Source organism: Saccostrea echinata, unplaced genomic scaffold (assembly GCF_033153115.1).
Source record: "Saccostrea echinata isolate AGI-Se365-2 ecotype Australia unplaced genomic scaffold, CSIRO_AGI_Sech_v1 ptg000029l, whole genome shotgun sequence".
NCBI classification, from domain to species: Eukaryota; Metazoa; Mollusca; class Bivalvia; order Ostreida; family Ostreidae; genus Saccostrea; species Saccostrea echinata.
Genome location: NW_026889778.1, coordinates 18,872,653 through 18,886,775, shown reverse-complemented (window position 1 = coordinate 18,886,775; position 14,123 = coordinate 18,872,653). Strand labels below are relative to the sequence as shown.

Here is a 14,123-nt window from a genome sequence, read left to right as displayed (position 1 = left end):
AGGTTGCGTTTTGGTACGTACAATATATCCAAAGGCCGCATTCATTTATATATTTTTTATATGTATTTTTGTTTTCAGACTCTCTCATAAGTGTTTTCTTTTTGCTTCTCATTTATTATGTATAGTCTATGAAATTCCATTACTGTCATCAATACTTTTATTATGAAGACATAAAAGAAGAGCACAGGTAAAGAGATTTGATAATTGTATTGAGTTAATAGAAAGCCTTTTACATTATTTTCAGATACATACAGTCAAGTAGTTTTTATGAAATCTATCAATTGATAAATAATGGGGTCTTGTGTCTTTCATTTCTCATTTACATCAAAATAATCTTCAACATTTAGAATGATTTATACTTATTTATTTGCAATTAAAGGATAGAAACTTATTCACTATTCATTGTTCACTATTCGAACAGAGAATCGTATTCTGTGATGGATTCACTAATCAAAATATCGTAAGTGTCATAATTTTAAAAAATCGAGAAACTAGATTGCTAACTTTGATACTTTGGATATTAAAAGAAGAATTAACTTAAGAATAATAAAAACAATTACCCCAAAATGATTTTCCCCCGGGTTTTTATGATTTCTCAAGACCTTACCCTACTTCTCCTCTAATATCAAAATTTATAAAACGTTTAGATATCATTGGTACGTGTATATTTTGTAATATAATTCAGAATGTATAACCTTTAATTTATTTTTAGAACATTGAACTGCATGTTATTCAAAACTATTTTTAAGTCTGCAGTCAATCAAATAATGCCGTCACCTACGGACTGGAAGGAGGGACGATACGATTGATATGCCCTTTATCACCACCAGACGTACATGGACAAACAGTTTGGGATGGACCACCTTCGATGTCTGTCTACTTTATAAATGAGGAGAAAAACCCTAAGCTGTCCAGAGGAGAACGTTTGACAGTGGTGAGGAATACACAGACAGGGGGATACGACCTCCAGATAACGGGACTCACCAGAGAGGAGGACGTGGGGCAGTACTCGTGTGATGTAAACACAATCCCAGCAAAACAAAACATGATGTATCTGAAATTATACTGTAAATATCTATGTTTTCAGAATATTGTTCTTTTCCTGTAGTATTAGTTGAAAATTGAAGATGTCTTTCTTGTTTAAGTGTATTTGTTTAAGTAGTGAAATATTGAAAATGTCATTTCACTTTTATAAATCCTTTAAAGTTTACAATATTTTTTTATTATAATAGTGCCTCCCTCCAGTATAAACATCGATGCCTATGATGTAGATGGCATCTTAAGAGTGAATGGTACAGAAGGCTCTTCTTTAACACTGTCATGTCAGTCATCAGGTGGTGATCCTCCTGCCAATGTGTCTTGGTATAGAGGCTCTGCATTATTATCCACTGGAATTAATGAGACAATGTACAGCTTTATTCCTACAAGCGACGATGACCTCAAGAACTACACATGCACTTCATTCTATCCAGCTTTATCACAACCAATGAGGAGAAATGTTCAATTACTCCTTGGTCGTAAGTACATGGTCTTGAATATCATTTTTAAACTGAATCCAGGTCCAGTTGAAAAAAGGTTTTTCAAACTGTGAAACAATTATTTACTATAATATCTCAACAATCAATGCGTTCATCTTAAACTATGTATATTCATATATATTCACCAGCTTCCCAAATTTTAGGGGAAAACATAACACGGACTCAGAAATACATCTTATACACCTCCATGGCACCTGATCCCACCTTTAAATTTTGAGGTCCGTATTTGCGCTGCTTCAAATTTTTATCGTTTCATTGGACTTTCGAGATTGAATACTGTTCTTCAGCTTCATATTTCAGTTTATTGAATCAGCAAAGGCAAAAATTATATATTCAATTTTATACCATGAATCAATTTCTCAAAGTTTAACCTGAAAAATAAAATATGGAATACATGAGTAGTTTTTTTTCTTCAACATGAACTGCGATGCAACTATGTACAACAGACACAATTCACGAAACATCTGGAAAACACTGTTTTGTCCAAATCTCGTAATTGCATAGCAATATAACCAAAAAGCTTCAAAATAAAAATTGAATCACACTTGATCGACAAATACCTATTCTCAGTCTTATTTTTCCTACCGCAAACGAAGTTTTTTCCTGACTTTTTTTAGAAGAATAGCAATAACTAAATAAAAATGGGGTAAATTTCAGGAAACTTGAATTTTGTTACCAGCTTGAATAACTACAAGACTATGTCAAATATCTAAATTTAATTTGAAGATCCCAAATTTGAAATAAAATCTCCTAGAAGCAAAGGATAGACAGACACACAGACAGAGAGTTACAGAGAAACATTACTAACAACTACATGACAATTTGACGTGTCATGTCACTAGAAATTAAATTGTACCTCTATATGACAGTGTTTATTTTTAAGGTATTATTTAATCAATACTTCATCAAGATGTCCATTTAAAAATTATAACATCGGCAAATGAGCAGGACACTTATAACAAAATTTAGGCAATAGAAAATAAAAGAGTATATCTACTTGACTAAGGAATAGTTTTAAGGTGAAGTATAAACAATGCATCTCATGTACTTCAGTTATTTTATTTCAGTGAGACCTGGTATCCCGGAGATTCCCAAGATTCCAAATACAAAGGAAGGCGATAGGATTACGGTCACGTGTACATCCTCGGGTGGTCGTCCACCTGCATCACTCTGGTGGATATTCCGGGGAACATACTTAAAATCAACGTACATTTCCTCTACGATCGACCCTTCTACTCAAACTTACACTGTGAATGCAATATTAAACATAACAGTCAACAAAGAGGACAACGGAAAGAACCTCATATGTATTGCAAATAACTCAGTTGTGCCTACTGGTCTTCAGTCGTCCCGGAGGGTAACGGTGCTCTGTAAGCTAAGACATGATTTTCATGTCAAAAACTAATTATAATTATCATTATAAACTCTTTCAAAAAGTTGTAATTAAAAGAACATTCTGTTTTTGTTTCTGGTTTGAATGTATTTAAGTTTTATTCTTCCGTTTAATACAGATCTTCCTAAAATTAAGGTTTTTAAACTTCATGGCGGTCCAACAGTCAATGAAACAGCTCCTATGTCAGTGATTTGCGAAGTCGATAGCTCTAGTTTCACTAACATGTCGATCCGAAATCAGAACACCAGTGAGATACTCAGCATTGGTACCTTTACGAACACATTGAACTTCACAGAAAAATCAGCTAAATGTTTTCATACTGCTCTGTATATATGTACAGCAGAAAACCTTATTGGATTTGCTGCTTCTGATCCGATACAGATATATGTAAATTGTATGTTAATTACTAATTCTGATAAATGTTCATCTTTATTTGGTATAATATAAAATGTTAATTATGCGAATCAAAGTGGAATCTGAAAAAAGAATATATAATTTTTAGGTAAAGAATTAAATTTGAGTGGAAAAAAGAGACATAAGTAAAACGGCGAAACCGTACACATGATCTATAATGATAATGAATGTAAATTTCAAGATATTGACACTACTATATTTTTTTTTTATAAATATAATATTTACTCATTAAATTATCAGAAAACTATTGAAACTATTTGTTAAATGGAAGTTTTATCGTTTGTTATTAATTATGAAAGTTCAATTCTAGGTGGTCCAAGATCCCTTGATGGCTTATATTTTCTACGAATACCTGCTTCCTTTCATGATAAGATAGAAATATCGGCGAATTTTCTGTCGTACCCTGCACCATCCTTTCAGTGGGGCTTCAGACAAACAAGTACATCACCAATGCTTACTTTGTCCAGTGATTTTATAAGAACAAGCACTAGTATCAACATTTCTTCATTTTTTATGCATTTGAAGAAGACAGTGCTGGAAGAAGATCAGTTTGGTTATTATACTGTGAGAGTAACCAATGATTATGGATCTTTTATGACAACTTTCCAAATTATTCCTCAAGGTAAGTTTTACCTGACAATAAATTCAAAACCTGAATCTCTTTAAAAGCAAGAAGATTTCTATCACAATGTCGGATATGTCCTCCATTTATATAAATATATTTTTTCTAGGGATGGCAATCGATTACAGCATTGTTAATCGGTTAATCGCAAGACGTTCCGACCGATTAATCGGTTAATTGTATCAAAATACACATTTTTTTTCAAAGTAAATCTATTCATATACATAAGAAGACTAAAAAAGAAGTTAGAAGTTAGAAACTGTCTATGTATTTTCTTCATTTTGATGTACATATATTTTTCTTCAATTTCAAAAGACAAGAAAAAAATAAGGAAACCATGAATCTTGTCTCAGAAATCAGACACGAATTATCCAGTGTAGATGTCACACAAGATTATTCTGCATTGTCACCATAATCAAAACAATGCTTCAACTTCCACTTAATTTACAATGCTTCTTTGAATGATATAATTTAATAGATAACGACTAAAGATAGACATACATTTACAGTGCTCAACGGTGATTTAGTTATTATCATCAAAGAATTACGGGACAGTCGGGTAACGACATGATTTTTTAAAATCAGTATAGCATGTAATTAACACTTCCCAAAATGACCAATTACCCTCTCAATCCGGAGAACCATAATTACCCCCAATTTAGCTTGATAATAAGATTTGTAAAACGCTAGATGTCAACTTTTAATGGAGAGGTTTTCTTTCTACAAATGATTTTTTACATATATTTTATTATTTTTCTTACGACTAACCGATTACGGATTTTCTAACCGATTACCATCGTTCCGCCCGATTAATCGGTTAACCGGTTACAAACTGCCATCCCTAATTTTTTCATATCATATGAATTAATGAAAAGCAAATTGATATGTTAAGGCATGTTTATAGTTTTGATGTAGCGTGATTCCTTTTACAGTATCAAATTCTGTGTCCACGTATAACCACCTACATTAGCAAAGCGAAACCCAATTAAAACTACAACATGTACAAAAGATACTGAAAATAAAATCAATTGGGAAAAATAAATCAATAACAATACGAAGTGAACATATCCCTTCAGTTTTATAATCTGCTCCCAAAAGATTCATGATAACTCCCTCTATCAAACTTTTTTTGAGATTTTCACTGAAAATTGTCAATTGCTCATATCTATGGTTTACATAAAATAAAGAAAAATCTACTCAGCATGTCTTCTTCTATGTGTGATAATAAGGATAGAGACACATAAGTGTACGAAATGCAACTTTGCATGCTTATGCTTCGAAAAATCAATGGAATCGATATAGATACACACGCTTTTTGCATTAATTTTTATACTAAATACTAAGAAAAAATAATGACAAAAACAAATACCAAATATCATTTTATTTATAAAATATTATGTCTGGTTTATTTTTCTGCATTTCATGTTCTAAATTTATAATGCTACGGGAAGTTATTTTGCAATTGAATATCTTACACATTGATTTTTTTAATGATAAGTAGACATTTGAAGTGTAATTTTTTATTGACAATATTGTAAATTTCCTGCTGATATCTACGTCTTTGTTGAAAGTGGCGATCGGGAATTTATTCTGCGTCCTCTATCAGTTTGTCTCAGTAACTAGATTGATTGCACTCATATAGAGACGTCAGCATATACCGGTGAACGGCTTCAAATTTAGATCTTTACTAAGCACTCAGGGCAACTGAGCAGTGAGGGTTCTTTATCGTGCTAACGCCTACCGTAACACGGGCCTCCATTTTGAGGTCGCATTCGAAAGACTCGCAACCTTCACTCCAACTGCCGAGCACTTGGCGAAGGAACAGTTGCTACTTATTTTTTTTTATCTACCTAGGTCATTCGCGAACATACGATCTTCCGATGACGGAGCGAGCGCTCTACCGACTGACCTACCGTGACAGTTCTCAATTACTGGAAAAACCAAGGATCTTATGTTTAGAATGTGATAAGTTTATCAAAATTTTGTGGAAAGGATTACTGATTATGCATTTTTGAACTATTTTCAAAACAAAGGATGAAACAATGCAATCCACTTTACTGATACATGAGTTAGGTGACTGAAAGTCTACTAATAGATGACTGTACGACATAGGTTTGACATTTATTCACCTTTCCGTTCCTGGCAGTGATAATTCAGTTGACTGAATTGCGAAGTTTCATTCTGTAAAAATAACATTTATCTGTCACTGGACATAGTTAAAAATACATGGTATGCTCACCTCCTTCACTTTTTCTTAAAACATATTTTAAACAATCCATTTATCCATCATATCTCAGGTGGGCACTTGTTATATAAAAAAAGCTATTTGCTGTAGAACCATGCTGTATTTAATGTGTATGGGGATGTATTAGAAATTGAATTTAGATAATGTCGATGTAAATGAATGGGCCCTCTAATTTACCCAAATAAAGGGAAAATGCACAATTAAACCTGAATATGATATCATAAAAATAAAAGTTTGTAAATAAGTAATAAAAAAACAAAGTTTTGAGATGAAAGTACACTTTACTTATTAGTTAATAATACACATTTCAATATCTTACAGGGGATCCAGAGTCACAGCTGGGTGTATGCAAATCTTCAACAGGTTGTGTTTTTTAAGTACAAAATTAAGATTCATTGCTAAAACTATCACTCATTACACTAAGTGTTAATTACCAAAAACATGGAATTGAATAATGTTGATATACATGTATATAAAAATGAACATATTCATATTATGGCAAATTAATAATTCCAGAGTTATCCGCCCTTATTCCCGTATTAGCCTCTGTCTCCACTGTTATGTTCATCGTCTGTGCCGGACTTATAATTTTTATCATCCTCCGAAGGAGATTTATTAAAAAAGGCAAGCATTTTGGCAAAATGCCCTGATTCCGAAACCATGTTTTATCACACGTAACTAATCCATTTCATTTCATTTTTTGATATTTAGATATATGCTGTTTCCGAAGATCTGAGTAAGCATACATTTATAATTTTTAATGTGATTTATTTTTTATTTTACTATGAACTCAATTTTTACAACATATTTATATTTACTTACTAGAATTGAAGATTACGTCATGCAAAACGTCACAAAGATGGATGATCATCAATATCAGGACATTGGTGCAGATCAAAAAAGTAAATTTATTCTTGATTGACATGAAATACTACAAATAAAGTCTGAATTGATCCAAATTGAGTGACAAGCTTCTCTGCATTTCCCTTTATAAACACAAGCTACTGATATTTAGTTACTAAGACTTTTGTTTGACTGATAACTATTTCATTTTACATCTATGATATCTAATTGATGTCAAAGTAACATTTCAATGTAAAAGATTGCAAACATACACCTCATTTTTTTTTTACAGATGAATATCTCACTTTATCATGAAGGTTGAATGATTGTCTGAAGTGCACAAAGGACCATAAAGCATAATTTATTTACAAATGAATACAACTCAGGGACAAAAACTAATAAAATCTATAATATGTGCATATATAGTCATTTCTGGCAGAAAGTCCTGTAATTAAATGATTTCAGTTTTAAAACTTTCAATGAATGCCAACACAGGGAAAAAATAAATAATTTTTTTTTATCTCTTGCTGTTGTTTTTTTTATATTATGGTGTATAAGTGCATGTATCAGCAGGATATATATAAAACTCCACAGGCAATCACAGCTGCAAAAGTCTACGCCCACTAATGCTGATATTAACCATCCCGTAACGCAGTGTTTATGACCAAAGGCAGATATGAAACTCTTCAGGTAATCGTACCTTTCCAACCGCTTCCACAATTTATCATTCGTCATAAAAGTTTGAAGATAGGTAGAATTCTAATCATACCTCACTTCATATGAATTCAAGAAAGCAAACGTCTTTCAAGAATAATTTAATTGATTGTTCTCGGGTCTAAAATATATACATCACAGTCTAGACAAGATTTGAATACCGGATTTCTTTATAGACTACCTTTACATGTTAATATTCTTGTATTTTTTTTTATTGTTTGATGCCGGAGTTCCTCATTGACAATATCTATATAGTCTTTGGAGACTGGGTCTTCCAACAATCTGTTGCAATTTCGATGGGCACTAACTGTGATTTGTTAACCGACCTGTTTCATATTATAATGAATCAGGATTTATTAAAAAAAAAACATGAAAATACATCTTTTGCCTTGGCTTTCAATTCAACATTTCGATACATCGACTTCGTCTTATCAATTGAAAATTATTTGTATTCATATGTAAGCTCGATACATGTATGCCCCAGTGAACTTAAAATTTAAAAGAGATAAGGTCTGATACATCTATTTCATACGTCTATGATTTACTGACTAAAAACTAACCTATAGACTAAGGGGCCGACTTCAGCTTTTCCATCGTCAACTGTCCCTATTTATGTAGATTTATTCCACTATCACCTGCATTTGTTGTTTTTGTTTCCCAGCTGATTCGGTACGCAAGAGCATGTCCTAATAGGATCAATTTTTAAATCCGAGGCAGGCTACTGACAAATAGGTTGATATTACAGAGTTTTATGTCATTTTAGTCAGCATCTTGTAAATTCAATGATCGTTATCCAGTGAATTGTTGTATTTTAATCAACAACCAACGATGGTTCATATGACTGGCAGAAAATAAAATTTATTTGAAATGTTATATTACTTAAAAACGGTACAATATTTGAAGCGAATTGACATTATACTTTGAGAATCATCATATTGTATGTTTTGTTTTAATTTCAGAGCCAGTTATTGTTGTGATATGATAATTTAAAATGAGGAAAACATACATGTAATATGAGAACTGAATATTCATCGAGTTATTCAATGCCGGAATTCCCGTTACATTTGTACAATTTTTTCCTCTAATAAGGAGGTTAAATTCTGAGTATACTAAATGTACCCGCAATTGGGAAGGTAACAAATAATATCATGCTACATATTACATGTATACACTTGTAAATACAGCATGTAGATGAGGGTAACATTGAAAATTTTTACCCCAAGAAAACCATTGTTATTCGAGGAGCAGCCAAGGTTGACAATGGTTTTCGAGGTGTGAAAATGTTCAGTGTTACCCTCAACAACATGTGGTATTTATCACATTTTACTAAATGTTTTATACAAATACAAAGAACGTGAAGTGAAGAGTGCGCGCATAGATTCTGTGCATTCACTATATTTTGGAATATTATACTTTCATGTAAAATAGTTGAATCTGATTCGTCGAGAAACATTTGTTAAAAAACACTATTACCCGCTGAATGATGAAGCCACGCCCTCCAGCGTAGCAACAGTCAACATTGCTTGACGACGGGTGATATTCCAAAAAATAATTTTTCTTGGGGTGAAACTTTACAATGTTACACTCAACTACATGCAATATTTATATAATATCACCAGTCGTCATGCAATGTTCACTGTTTCTAAATTCTGTCGCGCTGAAGGGTGTGGTTTCATCATTCAGAGGGTAACGGTGTCTTTTATCATATGTTTCTTGACGAATCAAATTCAAGTGATTTACATGAAAATATAATATTATAACAATTGATTGTCATCTAATTTAATAGGGAAATGAATCACAAAATGTTGATACCAACCAATATATTTTTTCAACAGTACAACAATTTAATAGAGAATCTGGTAGATTCACTTAGGTATTTCTGACTAACGCCGCACTCATTATATATTTTAAACGTATAATGAATGTCTGTAATAAAACTTGTGTGTATATAAAACTTTACCCAGATATTGAAAGTTGTAACTTTTTAAGGTTTGAACTTCGTTAGTTGTTAGAACTTGTATTAGACCCTACTGTATGGTATACATGTATATCCAATAGAATATGTTCAAATGTATCAAAGGATTATTTTGTATAGCCATAATACTTTTTTTAACATGTAATTCATTCTGACTGAGAACAGATAAATAGGCCACTTTTATATATTAATTTTTAATTTCAATTAAAATAAATATATTTGCCTCATACGTAAAAGATGGATATAATGGTATGTTCATCATCGCACATAATGAAGTGGCCGGCTAAGACTGTTTAATGTCGATAATTGGACAGTAAAAGTCTTATGATTTGCGATTTTCTTACTGTGCAGTTCACTTCAAAAAGAAAGAATGTTATGTTTAACAAAAAAAACACATCAGATTTAAGAATATTATAAGTTTTAAACACATCATTAATAGTAATAAACACTGCTTTCTGAGAAAACTGTGTTCATTTATAAAGAAAATAAATACAATATGCTCCCCGGCCTAGAATTCCCATGCTTCACATTTATAGCAACCTACTAATTTTTGTTCTTTATCATTCACGCATGCTATTGTATTAAATCACCCATATGTTGTAATCTCTATATACTATTGTAAAAATGGTGAAGAGTTTCAAATAAATGATTAATTACTGATTTTATTTAATTTTCGCAATTATTCAAATTACCAGAAAAATACACCTGTTGCATATAAAACATGCAAAGGATAGATTCTTTTGGAATGCGAATTGAAAAGGTCAAGTTTTAAGTAAATTCCTTCCCTTTCCTATTTTGATAATGAAAAAGAGAAAAAAACCCATATAAATCAGAATTTTATACAACCAATAAATATTGTACAATGACCTATTTCAATGGTGCCAACGGATTATCCAAAGCACCAACAAAAGTTATTCAAAGCAAAATGGACATTCTATACTGATCGATAACTGAAAAATCGAAGCAGAAAAGTTTTGTAAATAACTCAAAGACTGATCAATGAATTTTTCTGAGTGGGTGGGGTAGGCTGTGTATTAGACTTTTGAAACAAATTAATTTACTGTAAGGGATTTACAGTTTACTTCGTATTAGACAAGATTTCGATAAAAAAAAATGATTGAAATTCCCGACTTCTAGAGTGTTAAGCATAGATAATATTTTTCTTAATTCACTCAAATCACAAATACAAACAATAACAATTATGTACATGGCCAGAAATGAGTGAAAGATAATATTTTTTCTTAATCATTAATTCCCGTCACCGGTATTCGGTTTGACGAATCTGTTGACGATGAATGGTCATTCGGTATCTAAGGGTGTCCCCGGTTTGGCCAATATAATGCTCACCGTATCCTGAACATGTATTGACATGTATCAAATTAGAACTCACGAAGGAACTTTTTTTTTCCTGAGGCTTGTTCATTGTTTCAAACAATACTAAATGCCCTATCAAGATAGACAATTAACAATTTTCCCGCACTATTTGTCTAATTTTTAACGTAATAACGTAACATAATGACGTCATAATGAACTTTGCTATAGCGCAACACGTATTTGACGTTACACGATGTCAAAATATACTTTGAAATGTTAGTCAAACGTCATTTGGAGATATTTTGAATTAGATTGGAGAAGCAATGACTGTTTAATTGCTAATTATAGATGATGAATGCGTTAAAACAAAGTCAAGAATGGCAACGTCATTGCACGTATTGGAGCAAAGAGCTGTTTGAAAATCATGGCTGGGATTCATAAACATACTTAAGATTTGTGCTAAAGATTCACGCTTAAGTATGAAATAAATTCTTAGCAAAGAAAAAAATCTTAAGTCATACTGATATAATTTCTAAGTGCAATTCTTACCTAAGTTTAATTCTGAGGAAATTAGAGCACTTAAGTTAGGTCACCCTAGCAACGCATACAATTTCCCGAACAAAAAGCGCACTCTTTTGTGTTGGAGGTATTTATTTCCATGTGTATTACATCACAACTGATACAGCTTTGTCAACAACATTGCACAATACTGTATCCTACCAGTTGATAAACATCTCAGAGTCAAAACAAGTTTCTAGTTGGATGTTATAGCATGGTTTCTTACTGAAAGATTAAAATGTCTTTTGTAAATCATTATTTTTTATTTTGATAAAGAAAACTTAAGTATTTCTTTTCTACTTAAGACACCTCCTGAGGACACTTAACTTTAAGTCAATTCTTAAGCACTAAGTATGTTTATGAATTACACTCAAGTATTTCTACCAAATTTAAGTAAAACTTAGGGGACTTAAGTATAAATATATAACTTACGTGATTTTTTAAACTTAAGAATATACTAAGAAGTTTTATGAATCCCGTCCCATGTGTATAGGCAGGAAAATGTCCAAAAGAGACTAAAATGGAAGATTCTGCTGATGATCGCCTACACGTATCTGGGACAAAAATGATCAAATTGTAGCAGCGTTTTAAAATAGTTGATTGATTGATTGTACATGTATGTTGTTTTACGTCCTGTTCGAGAATTTTTCACTCACATAGAGACGTCACTATACATATATATATATATATATCGATGAAGGGGGTTTCAAATTAAGACCTTTACTCGGCACTCAGGGCCATTGAACAGTGAGGGTTCTTTATCGTGCCAATGCCTACTGTGACACAGGACCTCATTTTTAAAGTCTCATCCGAAAGCAACTTTCACTTCAAAGTACCGAGCGCTTGGCGAGGGAACAATTGCTACCTATTTTTTAACAACTTAGGTCAGTCGCAGCTTTGAATCGAGCACACAACCTTCCAGATCGAGCGCTCTACCGGTTTTAAGAATACCATTTTTGTGGATCTACTCCTGCGATACCCCGCTTATTGCCCTGACTTTGCTTCTATGGATTTTACATTGTTTTCATATATGAACGTTAAACTAGTGTAGACAAAAATTTTAGGATCTGATATCCAAAAGCTACCAAAGACATATTTTTTTTAAAGTAACGTCTTAAAAGCTTGCTATATTAATATATTTTTTGAATGAGAAAAAGACAAACAAGTACGCAGATCTAAAAGATATTTAGAATTAATAAGAGATTGACAGGTTAATTTGGAATCAGGTTGTCACGTCACCAAACGTCAAAAAAGTAGTTGCTCCGTGAATCCTATGACCGCAAACAGCATTGTATAATTTCAAAATATTTGTTAATTTATCAGTAAAAAATAATAATAAAAAATGTGTCATTCTTCACAAAGTACACAACAATTTTCTTGTAGATCACCGTGTCCAGGAAGTTTTTTAACAACCCTAAATATTCAGTGAAACTCGTCTAATCCGGATGTTGTGTAATCTACAATCTTGCCTTATACAATGTAAACTTTCAAGACCCTTGCATTAAATTCAATTGTGTAAAATATTGTCTATTCCGGAATATCAATCGAATTTTCTCCATTTTTGGCATTCGTTTACCAACTGAAAACATAGATGTTGAGAGTATGTAAACTTTATTTTTTTTAGTACACTTAAACATAAATTATCGTATTATGAACATCAATTTACACAGGTTATTTAATATTTTTAACATTCTAAGAGAAAGGTCACGAAAAATGATACGGTTTCTAAAAATCTGAAAAATTGGATATCTAGCATTTTCTTTGAGAAATTGAAGACTTAATTAGGTATTGTCTACGGAAATTTCCAAATCAATATAACGTTATAAATGTCCTCAATTGTTTGCTGGAATGATAAAATCGGCCACTGTTCGTCAAGTTAACCACTTTCATTAGCACATTTTCACATACTAAGTTTGTGCAAATGGTTCATTGTTTTTTTTAACGAAAGCTTAGACCGAAAAAAGGTCATTTTTCCATCAACGATGTGTTTCACTGCTCCCACAAAATGATTTTTTTAGTTCTCCCATTATAGCTATCGCTATATCTTTCCCGTACAGTGATCCATTTTTGTTTTTGGTTCACTAAAACATAAGTAGACACTGATTCTAAATTTATGATGAACATTGCGCTACGGAATAGTACATGTATTAAGTGCTTCGTGCAGTAATACTGTACATGAGCAGAAAGTTTTAAAGAATTTAGTAGAGGTTAGGGAGAAGAATGCTCTTTAGTTACCAGTGTTTCTCCTTCCTTAACTTTTTACTCGGCAAGCTTCGTGTCTATTGACAAATAAAAAGATTAAGAAATCGAGTTGGAGAAAAACCGGTAACTAACTTACACGTGTTATTGAACCTTTACCTTGTATTTCTAAGGTTGCACAATTCAACGTCATGTTGACGTTTCTGAAATTTACACCAATAGCGTTGCACGAGTAAAATATTTTTCGTGCGCTTATCTAACAGACACACTACAAATATAGACACGGAAGTATATAAAAGGATAATGGA

General features: G+C 32.1%; 1 protein-coding gene across 1 annotated transcript in view; it reads left to right on the top strand.

Annotated features, from left to right (window-relative positions):
* The first annotated feature begins 863 nt into the window (after positions 1–863).
* LOC133195682 (hemicentin-1-like) overlaps positions 864–14,123 on the top strand; it is a 70,206-nt gene continuing 56,946 nt past the window's right edge. Inside the window, exon 1 of the mRNA XM_061331587.1 lies at positions 864–1,067. Within this exon, the coding sequence (XP_061187571.1) occupies positions 869–1,067 (199 nt within the window). The 5' untranslated portion in view covers positions 864–868. The remainder of the gene's footprint in view (positions 1,068–14,123) is intronic.